At 32.0% G+C, this 20,365-nt stretch overlaps 1 protein-coding gene across 2 annotated transcripts in view; it reads left to right on the top strand.

The window, feature by feature from the left end:
- Positions 1-18,741: 18,741 nt before the first annotated feature.
- Positions 18,742-20,365, top strand: part of LOC6048311 (tyrosine-protein phosphatase corkscrew) — a 47,777-nt gene continuing 46,153 nt past the window's right edge. The window contains exon 1 of one of the 2 annotated variants that reach the window (XM_038263544.1): positions 18,742-19,813. In XM_038263544.1, the coding sequence (XP_038119472.1) occupies positions 19,398-19,813 (416 nt within the window). In that variant the 5' untranslated portion in view covers positions 18,742-19,397. The remainder of the gene's footprint in view (positions 19,814-20,365) is intronic. The other variant, XM_038263545.1, reaches the window with a different exon arrangement.

Here is a 20,365-nt window from a genome sequence, read left to right as displayed (position 1 = left end):
GCAGGTATGTCTGGACTCGGAGCTGTTTTTGGACACGTTTGCCCAGGACACCAACCCGTTTGGCTGTCGTGGTACGGACACGCGAGGGCTGCCTCGGGACACCGATCGAAACCAGCTGGAGGCGAACTGTCGCCGGATGGTACAAGCTTTGGAAAAAGCGGAACGGGCCGAGGTGAGCCGGATCAAGCGGGCAGGGCTGGCGGCAGTGGTGTACAGCTCGCTGGGGTTTGTTTGCTGTGCAGTGCTCGTATGGGTATTGATACTTCTTGGGCGACCTTCGTTACGAATCCAGGCTGAACGTGAGCCTGCGAGGAATTAATCGGCCAGATCTACGGCACCTGTCCAGTCCTTTTATTCTTCTTTTTGTGAAATCCAGCAAAAACTTGACAATATCAACAAAAAAAAATACATTTTTTTCTAAAATTACAAAAATTACAAAAATTACAAAAATTACAAAAATTACAAAAATTACAAAAATTACAAAAATTACAAAAATTACAAAAATTACAAAAATTACAAAAATTACAAAAATTACAAAAATTACAAAAATAACAAAAATAACAAAAATACAAAAATTACAAAAATTACAAAATTACAAAATTACAAAATTACAAAATTACAAAATTACAAAATTACAAAATTGCAAAATTACAAAATTACAAAATTACCAAAATTACCAAAATTACCAAAATTACCAAAATTACCAAAATTACCAAAATTACCAAAATTACCAAAATTACCAAAATTACCAAAATTACCAAAATTACCAAAATTACCAAAATTACCAAAATTACAAAATTACAAAAATTACAAAAATACAAAATTACAAAATTACAAAATTGCAAAATTACAAAATTACAAAATTACAAAATTACAAAAATTACAAAATTACAAAATTACAAAAATTACAAAAATACAAAATTACAAAAATGCAAAAATTACAAAAATTACATAAATTACAAAAATTATAAAAATTACAAAAATTACAAAAATTACAAAAATTACAAAATTTACAAAAATTACAAAAATTATAAAAATTACAAAAATTACGAAAATTACAAAAATTAAAAAAAATACAAAAATAACAAAAATTACAAAAAATACAAAAATTACAAAAATTACAAAAATTACAAAATTACAAAATTACAAAATTACAAAATTACAAAAATTACAAAATTACAAAATTACAAAAATTACAAAATTACAAAATTACAAAATTACAAAATTACAAAATTACAAATTAAAAATTACAAAAATTACAAAATTACAAAATTACAAAATTACAAAAATTACAAAAATTACAAAATTACAAAATTACAAAATTACAAAAATTACAAAATTACAAAACTACAAAAATTACAAAATTACAAAACTACAAAATTACAAAAATTACAAAAATTACAAAAATTACAAAAATTACAAAAATTACAAAATTACAAAATTACAAAAATTACAAAAATTACAAAATTACAAAATTACAAAATTACAAAATTACAAAAATTAAAAATTAAAAATTACAAAAATTACAAAATTACAAAATTACAAAAATTACAAAATTACAAAAATTACAAAAATTACAAAATTACAAAAATTATAAAATTACAAAAATTACAAAAATTACAAAATTACAAAATTACAAAATTACAAAATTACAAAAATTACAAAAATTACAAAATTACAAAATTACAAAAATTACAAAATTACAAAATTACAAAATTACAAAAATTACAAAAATTACAAAATTACAAAAATTACAAAATTACAAAAATTACAAAATTACAAAATTACAAAATTACAAAAATTACAAAATTACAAAATTACAAAAATTACAAAATTACAAAATTACAAAATTACAAAAATTACAAAATTACAAAATTACAAAAATTACAAAATTACAAAATTACAAAAATACAAAATTACAAAAATTACAAAAATACAAAATTACAAAAATTACAAAATTACAAAATTACAAAATTACAAAATTGCAAAATTACAAAATTACAAAAATTACAAAATTACAATAATTACAAAATTACAAAATTACAAAATTACAGAAATTACAAAATTACAAAAATTACAAAAATTACAAAATTACAAAATTACAAAATTACAAAAATTACAAAATTACAAAAATTACAAAATTACAAAAATTACAAAATTACAAAATTACAAAATTACAAAATTACAAAAATTACAAAATTACAAAAATTACAAAATTACAAAAATTACAAAATTACAAAAATTACAAAATTACAAAAATTACAAAAATTACAAAAATTACAAAAATTACAAAAATTACAAAAATTACAAAAATTACAAAAATTACAAAAATTACAAAAATTACAAAAAATACAAAAATACAAAAATTACAAAAATTACAAAAATTACAAAAAAATATTTCTAAAAAAAATGTCAAAAATAGCCTTTTGCAAAACAAAATCAATCATTGTCCGGAGTCTTAGAAAATTTATCAATTAACTTATCATTATCCGAAAATACGGAACTTGTTGCGAAGAAAATTTCTTCAAGATATCCGAAGACCGATCAAAAACTTCTTATTCTGTCATGTCTGAGATGTTATTCATAATATTCATTTTATTCATGTTTTTCATTTTATTAATTTTAATGATTGTATCATTTGATTCATTTTATTCATTTGATTCATTTGATTTATTTGATTTATTTGATTTATTTGATTTATTTGATTTATTTGATTTATTTGATTTATTTTATTTATTTGATTTATTTGATTCATTTGATTCATTTGATTCATTTGATTCATTTGTTTCATTTGATTCATTTGATTCATTTGATTCATTTCATTTATTTAATTTTTTTTTTATTTTATATATTTTATTCATTTTATTCATCTCATTTAATTTATTCATTTCATTCATTTTATTAATTTTATTCATTTGATACATTGTATACATTTTATTCATATTATTAATTTTATGAATTTTATTTTTTTTTCGTTTTTTTAATGTTATTCATTTTTTTAGTTTTATTTTTTTATTAATTTTATATTGTTATTCATTTCATCCATTTTATTCAATTTATTTATTTCATTCATTTTCTTCTTTTTATTCATTTCATTAATTTAATTCATTTTATACATTTTATTCATTTTATTAATTTTATTCATTTTATTCATTTTATTCATTTTATTCATTTTATTCATTTTATTCATTTTATTCATTTTATTCATTTTATTCTTTTTATTCATTTTATTCATTTTATTCTTTTTATTCATTTTATTCATTTTATTCATTTTATTCTTTTTATTCATTTTATTCATTTTATTCATTTTATTCATTTTATTCATTTTATTCATTTTATTCATTTTATTCATTTTATTCATTTGATTCATTTTATTCATTTTATTATTTTTTTTCATTTTAATCATTTTATTCTTTGTAGTCATTTCATTCATTGTATTCATTTTATTCATTTTATTAATTTTATTAATTTTATTAATTTTATTAATTTTATTAATTATATTAATTTTATTCATTTTATTCATTTTATTCATTTTACTCATTTTATTAATTTTATTCATTTTATTCAATTTATTCATTTCATTCATTTTATTTATTTTATTCATGATATTCATTTGATTCATTTTATTCATGTTATTCATTTTATTTATTTTATTCATGTTATTCATTTGATTCATTTTATTCATTTTATTCATTTTATTCATTTTATTCATTTTATTATTCTTATTGAATTTATTCATTTTATTATTTTTTCATTTTATTATTTTTTCCATTTTATTTATTACAGAGCAATAGAGTAGAAAATCGTGACGTCAGAAATGAACTCAAATCACTCAAGATGCCGTTGCATCATATCAAAAAGTGGTCAAAGACAAACTTGTCGGAAACTTTCCGGGCTTTTTGGAAAAATACACTGTAAGAACAAAAAAGGACGCCGGATTTTTTTTTATTTTTAAGTTTAAAAGTCAAAATAGAAGCCCGCGTCGTATTTATCCAACTCGGTGAACCTCGTTGGATAAATGTACGACTCGTGCTGAAAAAATCATCTTTTTGCAACTGCAAAAAGGGCGCCATTGCATTATTGTGTGTTTACAGCGGCACGACAGTTCCGAGCATCTAAGGCGGTCGGCGCCACCCGCACGAACGATTTGTTCAGCACAACGTAACTCAACGCCACTATGATTGTCACAGTCAACACGGCAACCACGATGATCCTCGTCTGTTTCGACTTTCTAACGGACCAAACTACGGCACTCATTTCGTTCGCCAGCTCGCGATACCGAGTACGGCTGATATTGCACGGTGTTTTCCACTCGTCATAGCTCCAGCACGAATTATTCGTCTCGGTCGGTGCGGAAGGACTGCGCCTAGCGTCATTCGGTTTTGGGCCAATCTGCCAAAAGACATTGCTCTCGTCACAGACCCTGAACAAAACGGAGTCGTCCCAATTTCTAGTCAGCGAAACCTCCAACCAGTCGTTGTCCAGCTGGAGCGTTCCGGAATTTGTGGAACGAATCGTTTGCAGGAATGTTCTGCCCTGTCCGGAGTGCTGGTCCTGGACTAGAACCGCGGAGGCACAGCGGTTTAGTTCGGGACCAGCAGTGGTGCACCCGATTCGAAGAATCGCCGTTGTGTTGGAAATGCTTCGTAATCCGATTTCGATGGACTGGTACGCTACTGGTTTGATCAGCTGCAGCACACCGAGCTGGCTCGCCGAATAGCGGTTCAGGGCTGAAAAGTTGAATTTTCGAAGTTGGCAGACGATGCAGTTCCCGAGATTCAACAGCCGGTGTGGACTGTCCGGGCAGCTTGAAGCAGTGCCGCGCAAAGCCAGCTAGGACAAGTAACGACGGCACGCAGAACATTTCGTCCTCACCACTGGGTTGATAGTGGACAACGAATGGTAGAGTACAAAGCCATTGCTCAATCAAGCATAATATGGATCAACCTTCTGATTAAATGTCGTTCTATGTCAGTATCAGTAGCAGGAATTTTGTCTATACCAGTTGCTTAACAATGTTCGCTCTGACCTGTTGTCTCCTACAAATAGTAAAAACGATTTCTGGACTTACCACCCCAGGTAGATTACAATTCTGGTTTGTTATTATAGAAATTATCTCAATTTAAAAACAATCCGTTTTCACCTAGACCAAGACGATCCAGACATCATCTGCCAGTATAAATATGATGAACTGTTCTACAGTGAACTCCCGCTGGATCTTCTAACGGCTTCGACTGCACTATCGATCTATCGCTACCGCGACACCCTGCTCGACCAGCGGTACATACCAACTCTTCTGGGAGATTTCTTCCCGCTGGAATTGTCCTCGCTGCGCTTCGATCTGAATCGGTACTCCAACCAATCCGCTGTGCTGTTCATCTCGTGTCAGTCGATGGATCCCGCTAGCGAGCCGAACTCGTACTACTCTGCCTTCGTAATCCACAAGCCGCTGACGGCCGTTGATTCGCGACCCCACTGGTTCTGGATTAGGCGGGTCAACCTCGCCGACACCACGGATCCCGCATTCCCAGACCGCTGGAAACGGGTTCAGCTGGCATCGAACGTGAACTTTACCCACGTACGGCTGCAGGTATGTCTGGACTCGGCACTGTTCTTGGACATTTCCATCCCGGACAACAACCCGTTCGGGTGTCGTAGTACGGACACGCGAGGTGTACCTCGGGAAACCGACCAAACCCGGCTCGAGCTCAACTGTCGCCATATGATACAAGCATTGGAAGAAGCGGAACAGGTCAAGACTCGCAAGGTCAACGGAATGGGTTGGGCGACATCGATCTACAGCTTGCTGGGATTGGCCAGCTGTGCCGCGATCGTGTGGCTGATTGTGCGCCAGGGGCGGCCTTCGCGTCAGATGCAGGCTGGAGCTGGGCCTTCCAGGAATCTTCCCACCGGCAGAAACGTCCCTGCTGGGTCTAGAATGATCATTGTTCGGCGTAACACTGAACCGGCTCGGTTTATTTCCACCCATATGTAATAAAGGTTCCACGTGCACTCGATTTAGTCGCTACATAATTCAAAATTATTACTTCGTGATTCGTTGCTTCAATCATAACGGGAGAAACGTGCGTAATACTGAAGACCATATAGGTCGAAGTCAGTTTTAGGGAAAGCCGTCCATCATTATCACGCATCTTCGAGCGAAAAATCAACACAATGTTGGAAATAGTCTCCTAGACCACTGTGTCCAAATTCAACTTGCTTCCTGGGTCGTTGAACGTTTGAGTACTGATTGTAGATCCCTTGGGATCGTGGGAAATTACAATACTAGTGGGGAAATCCAAATCAACCTGAAGCAATTTTTACTATCGTGAATACTTACTCCGATTGATTGACAAAAATATACTCATTAGCATTGGCATTGGTGTCTACCCGTAGCTGTTACTTCGTTATTGACCAGGACCCCCAAAAATTGCTCCGTGGACCACAGATGAAAAGTAGGAACCAATCATCACCCCTTCGCAATTTTCAAAGATCCCTATCATGCTGATCAATACCGATGCCAGCCACGACCAGTGGTAAGACACGGGGAAGTAGATGGGAATGTTAGTCCGATACTTGAGTGATGGGACCGCCAAATCGACTGCGTCTTGACAAAAATATACTCATTACACTAAAAACTAAAAACTAAAAACTAAAAACTAAAAACTAAAAACTAAAAACTAAAAACTAAAAACTAAAAACTAAAAACTAAAAACTAAAAACTAAAAACTAAAAACTAAAAACTAAAAACTAAAAACTAAAAACTAAAACTAAAAACTAAAAACTAAAAACTAAAAACTAAAACTAAAAACTAAAACTAAAAACTAAAACTAAAAACTAAAACTAAAACTAAAAACTAAAAACTAAAACTAAAAACTAAAAACTAAAAACTAAAAACTAAAAACTAAAAACTAAAAACTAAAAACTAAAAACTAAAAACTAAAAACTAAAAACTAAAAACTAAAAACTAAAAACTAAAAACTAAAAACTAAAAACTAAAAACTAAAAACTAAAAACTAAAAACTAAAACTAAAACTAAAAACTAAAAACTAAAAACTAAAAACTAAAAACTAAAACTAAAAACTAAAAACTAAAAACTAAAAACTAAAAACTAAAAACTAAAACTAAAAACTAAAAACTAAAACTAAAAACTAAAACTAAAAACTAAAACTAAAAACTAAAAACTAAAAACTAAAAACTAAAAACTAAAAACTAAAAACTAAAAACTAAAACTAAAAACTAAAAACTAAAAACTAAAAACTAAAAACTAAAACTAAAAACTAAAACTAAAAACTAAAACTAAAAACTAAAAACTAAAAACTAAAAACTAAAACTAAAAACTAAAACTAAAAACTAAAAACTAAAAACTAAAACTAAAAACTAAAAACTAAAAACTAAAAACTAAAAACTAAAACTAAAAACTAAAAACTAAAAACTAAAACTAAAAACTAAAAACTAAAACTAAAAACTAAAAACTAAAAACTAAAAACTAAAAACTAAAACTAAAAACTAAAAACTAAAAACTAAAACTAAAAACTAAAACTAAAAACTAAAACTAAAAACTAAAAACTAAAACTAAAAACTAAAACTAAAAACTAAAAACTAAAACTAAAAACTAAAAACTAAAAACTAAAAACTAAAAACTAAAACTAAAAACTAAAAACTAAAAACTAAAAACTAAAAACTAAAAACTAAAAACTAAAAACTAAAAACTAAAAACTAAAAACTAAAAACTAAAAACTAAAAACTAAAAACTAAAAGCTAAAAACTTAAAACTTAAAACTTAAAACTTAAAACTTAAAACTTAAAACTTAAAACTTAAAACTTAAAACTTAAAACTTAAAACTTAAAACTTAAAACTTAAAACTTAAAACTTAAAACTTAAAACTTAAAACTTAAAACTAAAAACTAAAAACTAAAAAAATTGTAAAAAACCTAAATTAAAAACTAAACACTTGACAACCTTTTATTTTTTTAATACTGAAATGTTTACAAAATACCTTTTATTTCAAAAATTTTCGAATTTTCAAAATTTCAAATATGGGTATCAAACAAAGTGAAATTGTGTATGCTCTTTCCCTGAATCAGACTTTGTCTGAAAATACTAAAATTATCAAAAAATACCATTTTTTTTGTAATTCTCAAAGCAAAATTTTGTATGTTTTTTCAACTTATAATTTTTTTCGGTAGGATTAAAATTTTCACAAAACACCATTTTTTATTCGGAAGTTCTTAAACTTTCATGATTTGCAATATGGGTATCAAACGAAGTGAATTTTGATATGCATTACCAGTTTATTAGAGTTTTTTTTGTTGAAACACTCAAATATTTACATTTTTTTCGAAATTGCTCAAATTTTCTAAATTCGTATAGGAAGTGAAATTTGGAATATATTTTTACTTTATTTTTTCTGTAAATCACTAATATTTTCACAAAATATCATTTTTTTTAAACATCGTATATTTTTGAAAATATTGTAATTTTTTCTATAATTTGCATTATGTATGCGTGTTCGAAAGTACTGATTTTTTTTTAATTTGCAATGTGGGTATCAAAGAAGCAAAATTTTATTATTGCGTGTAAAATTTGAATGCATGATTGATGCATGCAAAATTTCGCTTCATTTGATACCCATATTGCAAATTTTAAAAAATTGAGTACTTTCGAAAAAATGGTATTTTGTAAATATTGAGGTATGTTCCAAAAAACACTAATAAAGTGAAAAGATATGCACAATTTCGCTTCGTTTGATACCCATAAGGACGATTTTGAAAATTTGAGCATTAAAAAAAACGGTATTGCGTGAAAATTTTAGCTTTTAACAAAAAAAGCTTATGAAGAAAAAAAGTATACAAAATTCAAATTTTAAAATTTTTGGTATTTTCGAAAAAATATACACCATTTTACTCACGTGAAAATTGTAGAATTCTTAAAAATAAATTTATAATGAAGTGAAAAAACATACAAAATTTCGACTCGTTTGATACCCATATTGCATTTTTTTTAGGAATTTTAGTACTTCCGAAAAGATAAATCGATTTTAGAAAGATTTAAAAAATGAGTTATCGGCGATAAGATTATCGCCGATAAAATTATCGAAATAACGATAAGGATAACGTTAGGCGACAATATTATCGACGATAGTTTTATCAATTAACCCTCTAGACGGGCTTCGATTTAAAAAATCTTAAAAAATCTATTTTTCAACCAATTTTTGATCTTAAAATAACATTGGAAAGAAGAACACTAAAATTTTTTGAAAATATATGGGTTGGAAGTTTTACTTGTTTGCATGTTTTACTTGTGACTTTGCCAATGTTTTTAAAAATGACATTTTTAGGGGTCAACTTGGCTGTGTTTTTTACTAACATTTCCTATTTTTAAGTAAAAAGAAGTATACAGTAATTTTTCTAGTGTCTTAGACTATGCATCTACGCATTTTTTTACAATTTAAATGATAATGGTCCCATTTTATAGCAGAAAATGTGAAAAATAAGCAAAAAATTGAAAAAAGTGACTGTAAAAACATGAAAAAATTAGATAGGTAAAATGTAATTATAGGAGGTGGTAGAATAGGCCAAACACTACAAAAACAATAAACAAACATAAACTAAACAAGATACATGCAAATTAAAATACTAAAAAAAAAGAGAAGATAAGTTTTTCGTAGAACAAAAGTTGCTCAAAATGACCTCGGGAACACGGGAAAAATAAAAATTTTCGAATAAAAAATTTGGGCAGTAGAGGGTTAGCAACCTTACCTTACGAATTTCACGTTCCGAAATGGAAAATGTTTTTTATCTCACAAATAGGGGAAATATACCCTTTCTGATCAAACACCTATCTTCGTCATATGGAGAGTTTGATGCTCGATTAAAGCTCCAAAAATACTATTTAGGCTATAAACTTAGCAGCAACAGCACCGCCTCAAGTAAGCACACAAATTTATGCCATTTACTGGCCAAAAAGATCAAATTTAATACACTTTTGATCATAATTTCTATTTTGCGAGACCATTTCTCATCATTTTGTTGGCACACACACCCACATGCAAGATGACGGTTTAACTGCTTAACGAAAGTCTCCATCAATATCTTTTCACTTGCGCTAACGTTTTCAAAACGCTTAGATATGAAATTGCTTCCAACTACCGGCAACATGTTCTTTTGCACATTAGTTAGTCACTCACTTGGAAAATAATCCCGAAACATGTAAATAATTAGCAAGCGCCATCGAAAAAAACAAACGCGCCAGGTCTTTTGACATTTGACTTTTGACGACCCATTCCAATCGAAGCCTGAAGAAAACCGAGTGAGAAGCGAAGGCAAATAAAGAACAAAGGGGTGACCACCAACACCACCAGCAGCGCCTGTTGGTGTGAGCCAGTGATGCCAGGAAATTTTCTCTATAAATGCTTATTTTCGTGAGTGTTTGCTTAAAATTTAATCAATTTTTGCAGCACTAAGCAGACCCAAAAGAGCGCTGGAAGAAAAAAAGAACAAAACTTAAAATAGGGAAATGGGCGTGGCCCAATGCACTCGACTGATTAGAATGCATTTGGAAAATATTTTTTTAAATGCTTGTAAAAGGAATAGCATAACTTTGAATAAAAGTGAAAATAAACAGAAATGTTCACAAAAAGTTGCGCTACCCGATGGTGTACTTGGTTTTAGTAATCTTCAAGGAACAATCCAGATTATCCAGCATCATTCAAACAGGACCGCTTATTAGGCTTAAAATGGGTATATTTCCCCTATGTCAAAAATTGCACCTTTTTCTGGTAAGAATAGTAATTACACATTTTCAAGATAAATTTAGGTTATGATGCTTAAGTTCAAATCAGACTTATTGTTACCTCTTTTCTCCAGACAACCGCAAAAACAAACATGTTGGCTAGTAAACAACAAACGCCCATAGTGGAAATGTAGCCATGTTAAAAGTGTCTGTACGTCGCAGACTTAGAAGTTGTTTTGACGCAGTGGAATTCGTAACACTTCTCTCTCTGTTCTGCGAACATCCGAAACTGGTCCAGAGAGGTGACACTGATCTTGACGGGGTCCCAAATTTTGTATCTTGTTTGAGGATCTGCCCACTATTCCCGACTTTTGGGTGCTTATTCCAGACGCATGTTCCCGGATGCTGTGTTATTTTTAGCTTGATTTTGCGGAGGAGTAGCTTTAAGTAGTTTCCTCCTGTTTTGAAATTATTAATATCGCAGCACGAGGCAAATTCGAAGCACATGTCGCACCTGAGCGGGACAATACAAATTTTCGCCGCTACAAAGTTGCAGCAAAAATCAATCGATCAATCATGGCGAGGGGTTTCAGGAATGAAAAATTGTGCCCACTCACTGCGCAGGAAGAAACAATCAAAGTCTCCTCTATTTTGCCTATAATAGAGGAGGCCCAACACGCGAGAAATGTGACAGAGAAACCTTGCGCTGTCAGCAGCAGCAAACTGTTGAAAATAAGGTGTCCAAAACAAATAAATTACCAGTGGCTTCCTAATTGTAACCGCAAATTTGTCCGTCCAATTAGGTACGACTGCGCCGGGATGATGGGTTCACCGTAAGTCGCGCATTGTTCGTGGCGGTTGTTAAAACTGCTTTTGTCGAATAATAAATATTCCACGTTGAAAGATTTCCGTTGGAATTTGATTTGTGGAACTTTCAAAGTGTCAAAAAGAAGGACACTTTAAAGCAAAGCAAAACTAAAAAAAAACGGAAAATCTTAAGATGAAAAAAAGGTTCAAAATTGTTTTAAAGAATATCTTTGCAAAATTGTTAGACAGCTAAGAGTTAAACAGCTTTATATATGACGAGGAAGCTACAGTAAAAACTCTGCGGAATAACTAAAATGAATTTTGCGCTGCGTGACGCATCTCGCGACAAATTGATGTACCATTTTTTATAGTTCTGTTTACACTAATGACGAAACATGACGCGATATGCGGCTAAGTGACTCATTTGTATCTTGTCAAGAATTAACAACCAAAGTCACTTGCTTCGATGCTTGTTAGATTTAAGTACCCTTTGTTTATGTAATGTTCCAAAACTTCAAAGATTCAACTAAATATTTAAAATAAATAAAAAACAGTAAAAATCAACAAAAAGCGGCAAATTTGTCAGAATCAAGCTTCACCACGGAGTCAACTTATCGATCACACGCAGCTTAAACGTCACAATTAGAACGCGCTGCTGCTGCGGCTTGGTTTAGCCGGTGTTGACCGAACTTTGTGCAGTCAAAAAAAAAAAACAAACACGAAAAAGGTCACCTCTGCCACGAATTGAAGCGCCATCGATTGCCGAGGGGTAGGACATTAATTCATATAATTTTATATATTTTTTTTTTGTGGTAAAATGTAAATTTTTGAGAAATACATTTGGTCACTAACATTTAATTTAATTTTATGCCTGCATTGTGTGTGTTTTAAACTTACAACAATATATTTTAAAATAAAATCTAGCAAGCGTATAGCAAAAAAAAAATCTGCGCGCTACTATCTTACATTTTCCTGGTGTAACAAATTTTGAACTGTCATTAATTTTAAAAGACTTTCAATCAGCACGAATTTTTCAAATATATATTTTTGTTGAGCCGATGCTTAAAAATTCTTTTGTTATGCATCAACAATATTTCGCTTGTTGTTGTTGTGGTTTGATTATTTAAATTATCTTTGAAAAATCTCAAATTCAAGAAATATGACCAATTCTCCACTAAATTCTGAAATGGATTTAATTTTTATTTAGTTTACTTGGATAATACTTTATGCGTGGCTTTCACATGACAAAGAACGGCATTTTGTATCATTGCACAGTGGTCCGAACCCGAAATCTAGCGTGACAAAATTGATAGCGGCCACACGTTAAGATTTAGAGCTTTAGTGTCTTCGGGACAAATGATCAGGGTCAAAAGGGGCACCTTCTGGACATTAGGGTGGTCAAAATTTTAGGGTGGTTCAGAATTTTAATTTTGGCGGGATGCCGAGATAGCGCTTCAGAAAAATTGTAGGGAACACCATTCTGAGCAACTTTGCTCTAGGGCACAAAGCTCTATCTTCAAACGGGAAGTTTTTATAGCGATTTCTGTAATTTATGTTGAGGTGTTTTTGGAAAAATGCGTTTTTTTTTAATTTATCAACTCAGGCTTATATCGTAGCGATATGGTGTCCTCTAGACATTTGTAGAGTTTATCAAAACACACATTTATCTCTTAAGAGAGCGAAAATCGGACCTTTTAAACGAAAGTTATAGCCAAAATACGGCGAAAAAGACGCCATTTTGAAATGTGAACAGCTTGAAAAGGTGGTGGAGTTTGACCTAGCTCTTAGAAGCATCTGAAAGTACACATTTTAGAGTACATTTGCTGAAAATATCATATCTCCATCCTCCACACCTCCATCTTTTTGGTTTAATTCTTTTAATCTCAATTTGAAAATGAGCATTTTTATATCGGTTTTTGCCCATAACTTTTGACTGAATTTACAAAAATTCGTTTTTCAAGAATAAAAATGTTCATTTTGACAGGCTCTACAATTGTCTAGAGGGGCCCAAAAATGTACAAAATGATCTAGTGTTTGTAAAAAATGAAACGGGAGTTTACTGAAATATTTCAGGAATAAATTTAATTATTTTGTTGATTCCTGAAATATTTCAGCTAAGACTTGTTACATGTTTACTTGTTTACGTATGACAGCAACACAATTCTGAAATCATTTTCAAAAGTTAAGTCAAATCAAACATTACACTTCAAAACGGTAATACTTTAAAAGGAAATCGCACAGAAAAATTCAAATCTTTATGTTGCTATTTCACAGCAAATTTTTGTCAGATACTTTTAGTAAAAAATTAAAGTTATAGAGGAAACTTCACGCCTATTTAAAAAATATACAAAAGACGTAAATGAAAATTGTTTTAAGTGAAATCATCCCTTATTAAAGTTACTTAGAAACGGTGAATTTCAACATTTCAACAACTTATCAATTGTTGATGTGATTGTGATTTGTGTTATTTTCTGAAAATATATGTTGTGACAGATCACGTTTGAAAAAATAATAGAAGAAAACAATATTTATCTCTTTAAAAAAAATCATTTATATCATGGAATTAAAAAAAATGCTTCGGGTAAAACACTCGAAAAAAATAAATATGCTATATTTATTTATTCGATTTCAGTTGAAAACGATTTTAATTAGCTTTAATTGAATGTCAAAGTTCTGACCTGCCAACATAAGAGGCACTCTGGAATTAGATGCTGTTCCCCTAATATCTTTGTTTTTCATGTTAGTTGTATAATTTCTGTTAGTTGTTGCATTCTTTGAAACATGAACAGTTCTTTAAATTTTCAGCATATATATTTGTTTTATTTCTGTGAGTTTGTGCATTCTTTAAAACAAGAGTTTTTATTTTATTTTTCATCATTTAATTTTTAATAAATTCTGTGAATTTATGCATTCTTAGTTTTCTAAAGCGAATAATTTAAATTATTTCTGTGGGTTATTGCATTCTTTTAAAACATAAGAGGCTATTTTCGGGACCGTGGTGTAGGGGTAAGCGTGATTGCCTCTCACCCAGTCGGCCTGGGTTCGATCCCAGACGGTCCCGGTGGCATTTTTCGAGACGAGATTTGTCTGATCACGCCTTCCGTCGGACGGGAAGTAAATGTTGGCCCCGGACTAACCTAAAAAGGTTAGGTCGTTAGCTCAGTCCAGGTGTAGGAGTCGTCTCCCTGGGTCCTGCCTCGGTGGAGTCGCTGGTAGGCAGTTGGACTAACAATCCAAAGGTCGTCAGTTCGAATCCCGGGGTGGATGGAAGCTAAGGTGTACAAAGAGGTTTGCAATTGCCTCAACAATCAAGCCTTCGGACACCTAGTTTCGAGTAGGAATCTCGCAATCGAGAACGCCAAGGCAAAGCTGTAGAGCGAATAATTTGATTTTGATTTTGATTTTTTTTTTAATATTCAAATGACGAATGACATTATTAGGGTAAAAGTCAAATCAAATAAAATTTAACAAATTTTTATTTTCAACATATAATTTTGAATTATTTCTGTGATTTTTTTTAATTTAGGTTATTTAATGCAAATCATTTATATTATTTTCGTGAGTTTTTGCATTCTCTAAAATATGAGCAGTTTTTTTTAATAAAGCATATAATTTTGAATAATTTCTGTTAGTTCATGCATTATTCTATTTTTTTATACAAATCATTTTAATTATTTCTGTAAGTTCCTGTAAGTTTACTTTTTATGAAAGATATAATTTTATAATATTAATATCTTGCCGCTCCTTCATAGGTATGAAATTGATGTTTCTACCTCCTACCCATTCGTAACAACATTTTCATAGTTTTTTGTTATGGAATCCTCCCTCCCAACTGCGTTATTTAAGAAAAGAATGCTCCCATACAAGTTTGTATGAACGAGGGACAAGATAGCACTGCTGCGAAAAAGTACCATAAATCATACATAAAAATAAATTTTATGCAATTCGGCGAAACGTCCTTTCAACGAAATGTACCATGCGGCGAAACGACCGTCGGCGAAATGTACCAGATCCCGAACAGTTTCTTAATTTTCTTAAAAATTGTTTTACTGAAATTTCCTATAAATCCGAAAATGTTTTAAATTTATGTTTCAATAACACTAAAAACTCGTAATTTTGATTCTTTTGCCTTTTAGTGTAAATTTTTCCAAGGAATAAAGGGTCCAGAAACAGTAAATTGAAATGAAAAAATAATCACTACATATATGTAAAATGCTTCTACAAACAACACAGAGAAAACCATTTTTGATTAAAACATTCTGAATCAAGATTTGAATGTTTTTCTAAAACAAACATGGCCGACAAATGGCCGATCGGGATTGATGCTTTTCAGAGCTTTGAAGTTAACTTAATCTTTTGAAGTTAACTTAACCTTTTTAAAATTTATTGAAGAGTACTTCTTGTGTGTTCAAACTTCTCTAACAGCAATGGTCAGTATGGTTGTATACCATTTTGTTTGTATTTATTTCGTATTTTTCAGAAAATATATAAGGCTTCATCCATAAAGTACGTCACGCTAAAATCAGGCAAATCAGTGATCAATCAAAAATAGATTTTTTAAATGTATTCATTTAAATGTTTATTGATGGCTACAATTCTTGGAAGATGACATAACCATTTCAGTTAATAGTTTCAAGGTGAGCAGTTCTCTAGGAATTCGGTCATTCGATTTTTTTTTGTATTTTTTAATCCGACTGAAACTTTTTTGGTGCCTTCGGTATGCCCAAAGAAGCCATTTTGCATCATTAGTTTGTCCATATAATTTTCCATACAAATTCGGCAGCTGTCCATACAAAAATGATGTATGAAAATTCAAAATCTGTATCTTTTGAAGGAATTTTTGATCGATTTGGTGTCTTCGGCAAAGTTGTAGGTATGGATACGGACTACACTGGAAAAAATAATACACGGTAAAAAAATTTGGTGATTTTTTATTTAACTTTATCACTAAAACTTGATTTACAAAAACACTATTTTTAATTTTTTTTTTTTGATATGTTTTAGAAGGCATAAAATGCCAACTTTTCAGAAATTTCAGGTTGTGCAAAAATCACTGACCGAGTTATGAATTTTTAATCAATACTGATTTTTCAAAAATCGAAATTTTGGTAGTAAAAATTTTCAACTTCATTTTCAATGTAAAATCAAATTTGCAATCAAAAAGTACTTTACTGAAATTTTGATAAAGTGCACCGTTTTCAAGTTATAGCCATATTTAAGTGACTTTTTTGAAAATAGTCGCAGTTTTTCATTTTTTTAAATTAGTGCACATGTTTGCCCAGTTTTGAAAAAAATATTTTTGAAAAGCTGAGAAAATTCTCTATATTTTGCTTATTTGGACTTTGTTGATACGACCTTTAGTTGCTGAGATATTGCAATGCAAAGGTTTAAAAACAGGAAAATTGATGTTTTCTAAGTTTCACCCAAACAACCCACCATTTTCTATCGTCAATATCTCAGCAACTAATGGTCCGATTTTCAATGTTAATATATGAAACATTTGTGAAATTTTCCGATCTCTTCGAAAAAAATATTTTTGGAATTTTCAAATCAAGACTAACATTTCACAAAGGCCAAACATTCAATATTACGCCCTTTTAAAATGTTTGTCTTGATTTGAAAATTCCAAAAATATTTTTTTCGAAAAGATCGGAAAATTTCACAATTGTTTCATATATTAACATTGAAAATCGGACCATTAGTTGCTGAGATATTGACGACAGAAAATGGTGGGTTGTTTGGGTGAAACTTAGAAAACATCAATTTTCCTGTTTTTAAACCTTTGCATTGCAATATCTCAGCAACTAAAGGTCGTATCAACATAGTCCGAATAAGCAAAATATAGAGAATTTTCTCAGCTTTTCAAAAATATTTTTTTCAAAACTGGGCAAACATGTGCACTAATTTAAAAAAATGAAAAACTGCGACTATTTTCAAAAAAGTCACTTAAATATGGCTATAACTTGAAAACGGTGCACTTTATCAAAATTTTAGTAAAGTACTTTTTGATTGCAAATTTGATTTTACATCGAAAAATGAAGTTGAAAAATTTTTACGACCAAAATTTCGATTTTTGAAAAATCAGTATTGATTAAAAATTCATAACTCGGTCAGTGATTTTTGCACAACCTGGAAATTTCTGAAAAGTTGGCATTTTATGTCTTCTAAAACATATCAAAAATAAAAAAATTAAAAATAGTGTTTTTTGTAAATCAAGTTTTAGTGATAAAAGTTAAATAAAAAATCACCAAATTTTTTTACCGTGTATTATTTTTCCAGTGTAGTCCGTATCCATACCTACAACTTTGCCGAAGACACCAAATCGATCAAAAATTCCTTCAAAAGATACAGATTTTGAATTTTCATACATCATTTTGTATGGACAGCTGCCGAATTTGTATGGAAAATTATATGGACAAACTAATGATGCAAAATGGCTTCTTTGGGCATACCGAAGGCACCAAAAAAGTTTCAGCCGGATTAAAAAATACAAAAATTAAAATTGAAGAAAAAAGACCGATTTCGTAGAGAATTGCTCAGGTCAAATAAAAAATAAGATTGATAATCTGTGTATTACCACTGATATTTTTTATTGGTATTGGTATTTATTGCATTTATTTATTTAGAATTTTCGTTCTTTGTTTAAACTGTCACACCCCTCGCATCAACATCACCGAAAATGTGATAATCAGACAAACAAATACTAATTAGAATTCGTATTTCTTATGACTCAGAATACTATAACTTGGTAAAGAATGTGATTGTGGTTATACTCTGAAATTTTTATTTAAATTTTTATTTTTACATAGATAGATGTGATATTTTTTTTTATTGTTTAAAAAAACGAAATTTCTTTTGTAATTCCAAAAGATTGTATTGCAATAAAATCAATTAGTAAGAAATTCTTAACATAACTAACTGAAAAACCACTCCCAAACTCACCTGCCTGCTCCAATTCCCGCGACCTAACTTCTTGTCACTTTTCCCCCTGTTCGCACGTTATCTACCCAAATCTGCGCGCCCAGATCCCTCGCAGAGTGCGCGATATCGCGACACCGATCAACGAGTCACCTCACATCGCGTCGCGATCAGTGAGAGTGAGAGACTCTCGATTTTTTTTTCGCGCGCTCTCGTCCAAAGAAAGAGAAGTCGCGCGAAAAAAAAATCTCATATTAAACGACAGTCCATCGATGGAAATCGGCTTAGTTCGCCGCAAATTCAGGTACCAAAAGCATCTCCGGGGCTCCGAAAATAAAAAAATTCTCTCTGTCTTCTCTGGTAAAAAAGGACGAAAAGGGGAAAGGAGCCTACTTTTGGTGACAGTCTTAGGGAAGGTCACGTTCCGATTTGAGTGGACGATCGGGAATTGCAGCGAATTTTGTTTGTTTACCAAATTTAACCGGTTTTTTGGTATTTTGAGACGATCCTCCAGCGATTGGAAGGACCGCCACACCCAGGGCAGCCACGCGAATTTTGAAGTTGAGTTGAAGAACAAACACGTGGAGTGTGCTGGGAAGAGCGTTTGTGATTTCCCTAAGCAAGTTTGAAGGAAAAAAAAGTGTTGCCAAAATGTCCGGTGGATTCTTCTTCGAGCACATTGTGGAGTTCCTGCTGCCGAAGAGTGACGCCCAGAAGGTCGCCGAGGCCGAAGCCAAGCAGAAGAAGTCAAGTGATCAGAAGGTCCAGCTGAAGAAGTGAAAAAATCACCGTAGAAAACATTAAAAACTAATAAAAACAGTGTTGCCAAAAAGACTAAGCTCCTCTAGAAGGGGCGATCCAAGTAGACGTTGAGTTACCGGTCATTCGTGACCCACTAGGACGTAATAGCGTAAAAAGTGTCGCGTCAAAGCCTACCATGATGTTCAAGAAGTACGTGCTCAAGTTGACGAACACGATCGGAACGGTGGACTACCTGCGGAAGAAGTCGTCGGAAAAGTCGGATGTGATCCGGCCGCCGGTCTACCGCAAGCAAAAGTACTCCCGCGCCGGGCTGGACCTGGAGGCGGACTACATGCCCCGGTCGCGCTACCCGAGTGCCTGCTCGACGGACAGTGCCATCACCAGTGCTGGCAGCTCATCCAGCAGCAGCAGCGGAAGCAGCGCCGGAAGTGGCAGCGACACCGACTCGGAACCGGCCTCGCCCGACATCCTGCTGAACGCCAACAAGGACAACATGCTGCTGTTCGAGACGGCCCTGCTGGCCCTGCCGGCCGCCCAGATCATCATCTCGACGGCCATCGCGGAGCTGCGGAACGCACCGGAACTGCAAGCGTTAGTACCATTTAGTGTGACCTAACCTCAAACAAACAAGAACTGTCAAAAAAGTCCCCCCAAAATTACCACGCAAAAAAACATTCTCTGTGACATTCAGAGTCCGAATCGGAACATCAGTAGGCGGTGGAGGTCCCCAGAACCAGGAATCGGACATAACACAAAAAAAATACAAACATAAAAATCTCAGAATGAATACAAGCTTCGCGCGCTCAACTTAATGCGCAATAAAGACTTGCCCGGGGTTTCTTCCAGGCTTCGCGGTGCCGGCACGTTTTGGGGAACTTCCACGTAAGACGTGACTTTGGTGCGGTTTGACAATCTTCGAAGAACATCTTTGATTCAACAATCGCCAATTTGACAGCTCTTTGTTGTTTATGTTCTTGTTGTTGGACGAGCCCCCCGCGATCCAAGTAAACCAGTGTCTTCTTAAGCCTACTCAGGTGTGACAGATCGGCATGGGGGAGGTACTTTGACGTGCAAATGCAAATCCAGTTTGCTTGGTGGTGCAATTTCAAGCATCGCTGGTGGCGAAGGAAACGCTTTACGCTT

Source organism: Culex quinquefasciatus, chromosome 3, assembly GCF_015732765.1.
Source record: "Culex quinquefasciatus strain JHB chromosome 3, VPISU_Cqui_1.0_pri_paternal, whole genome shotgun sequence".
In the NCBI taxonomy this organism is placed as follows: Eukaryota; Metazoa; Arthropoda; class Insecta; order Diptera; family Culicidae; genus Culex; species Culex quinquefasciatus.
Note: the sequence above shows the minus strand (reverse complement) of the source record. Positions and strands in the feature narration are given on the sequence as shown.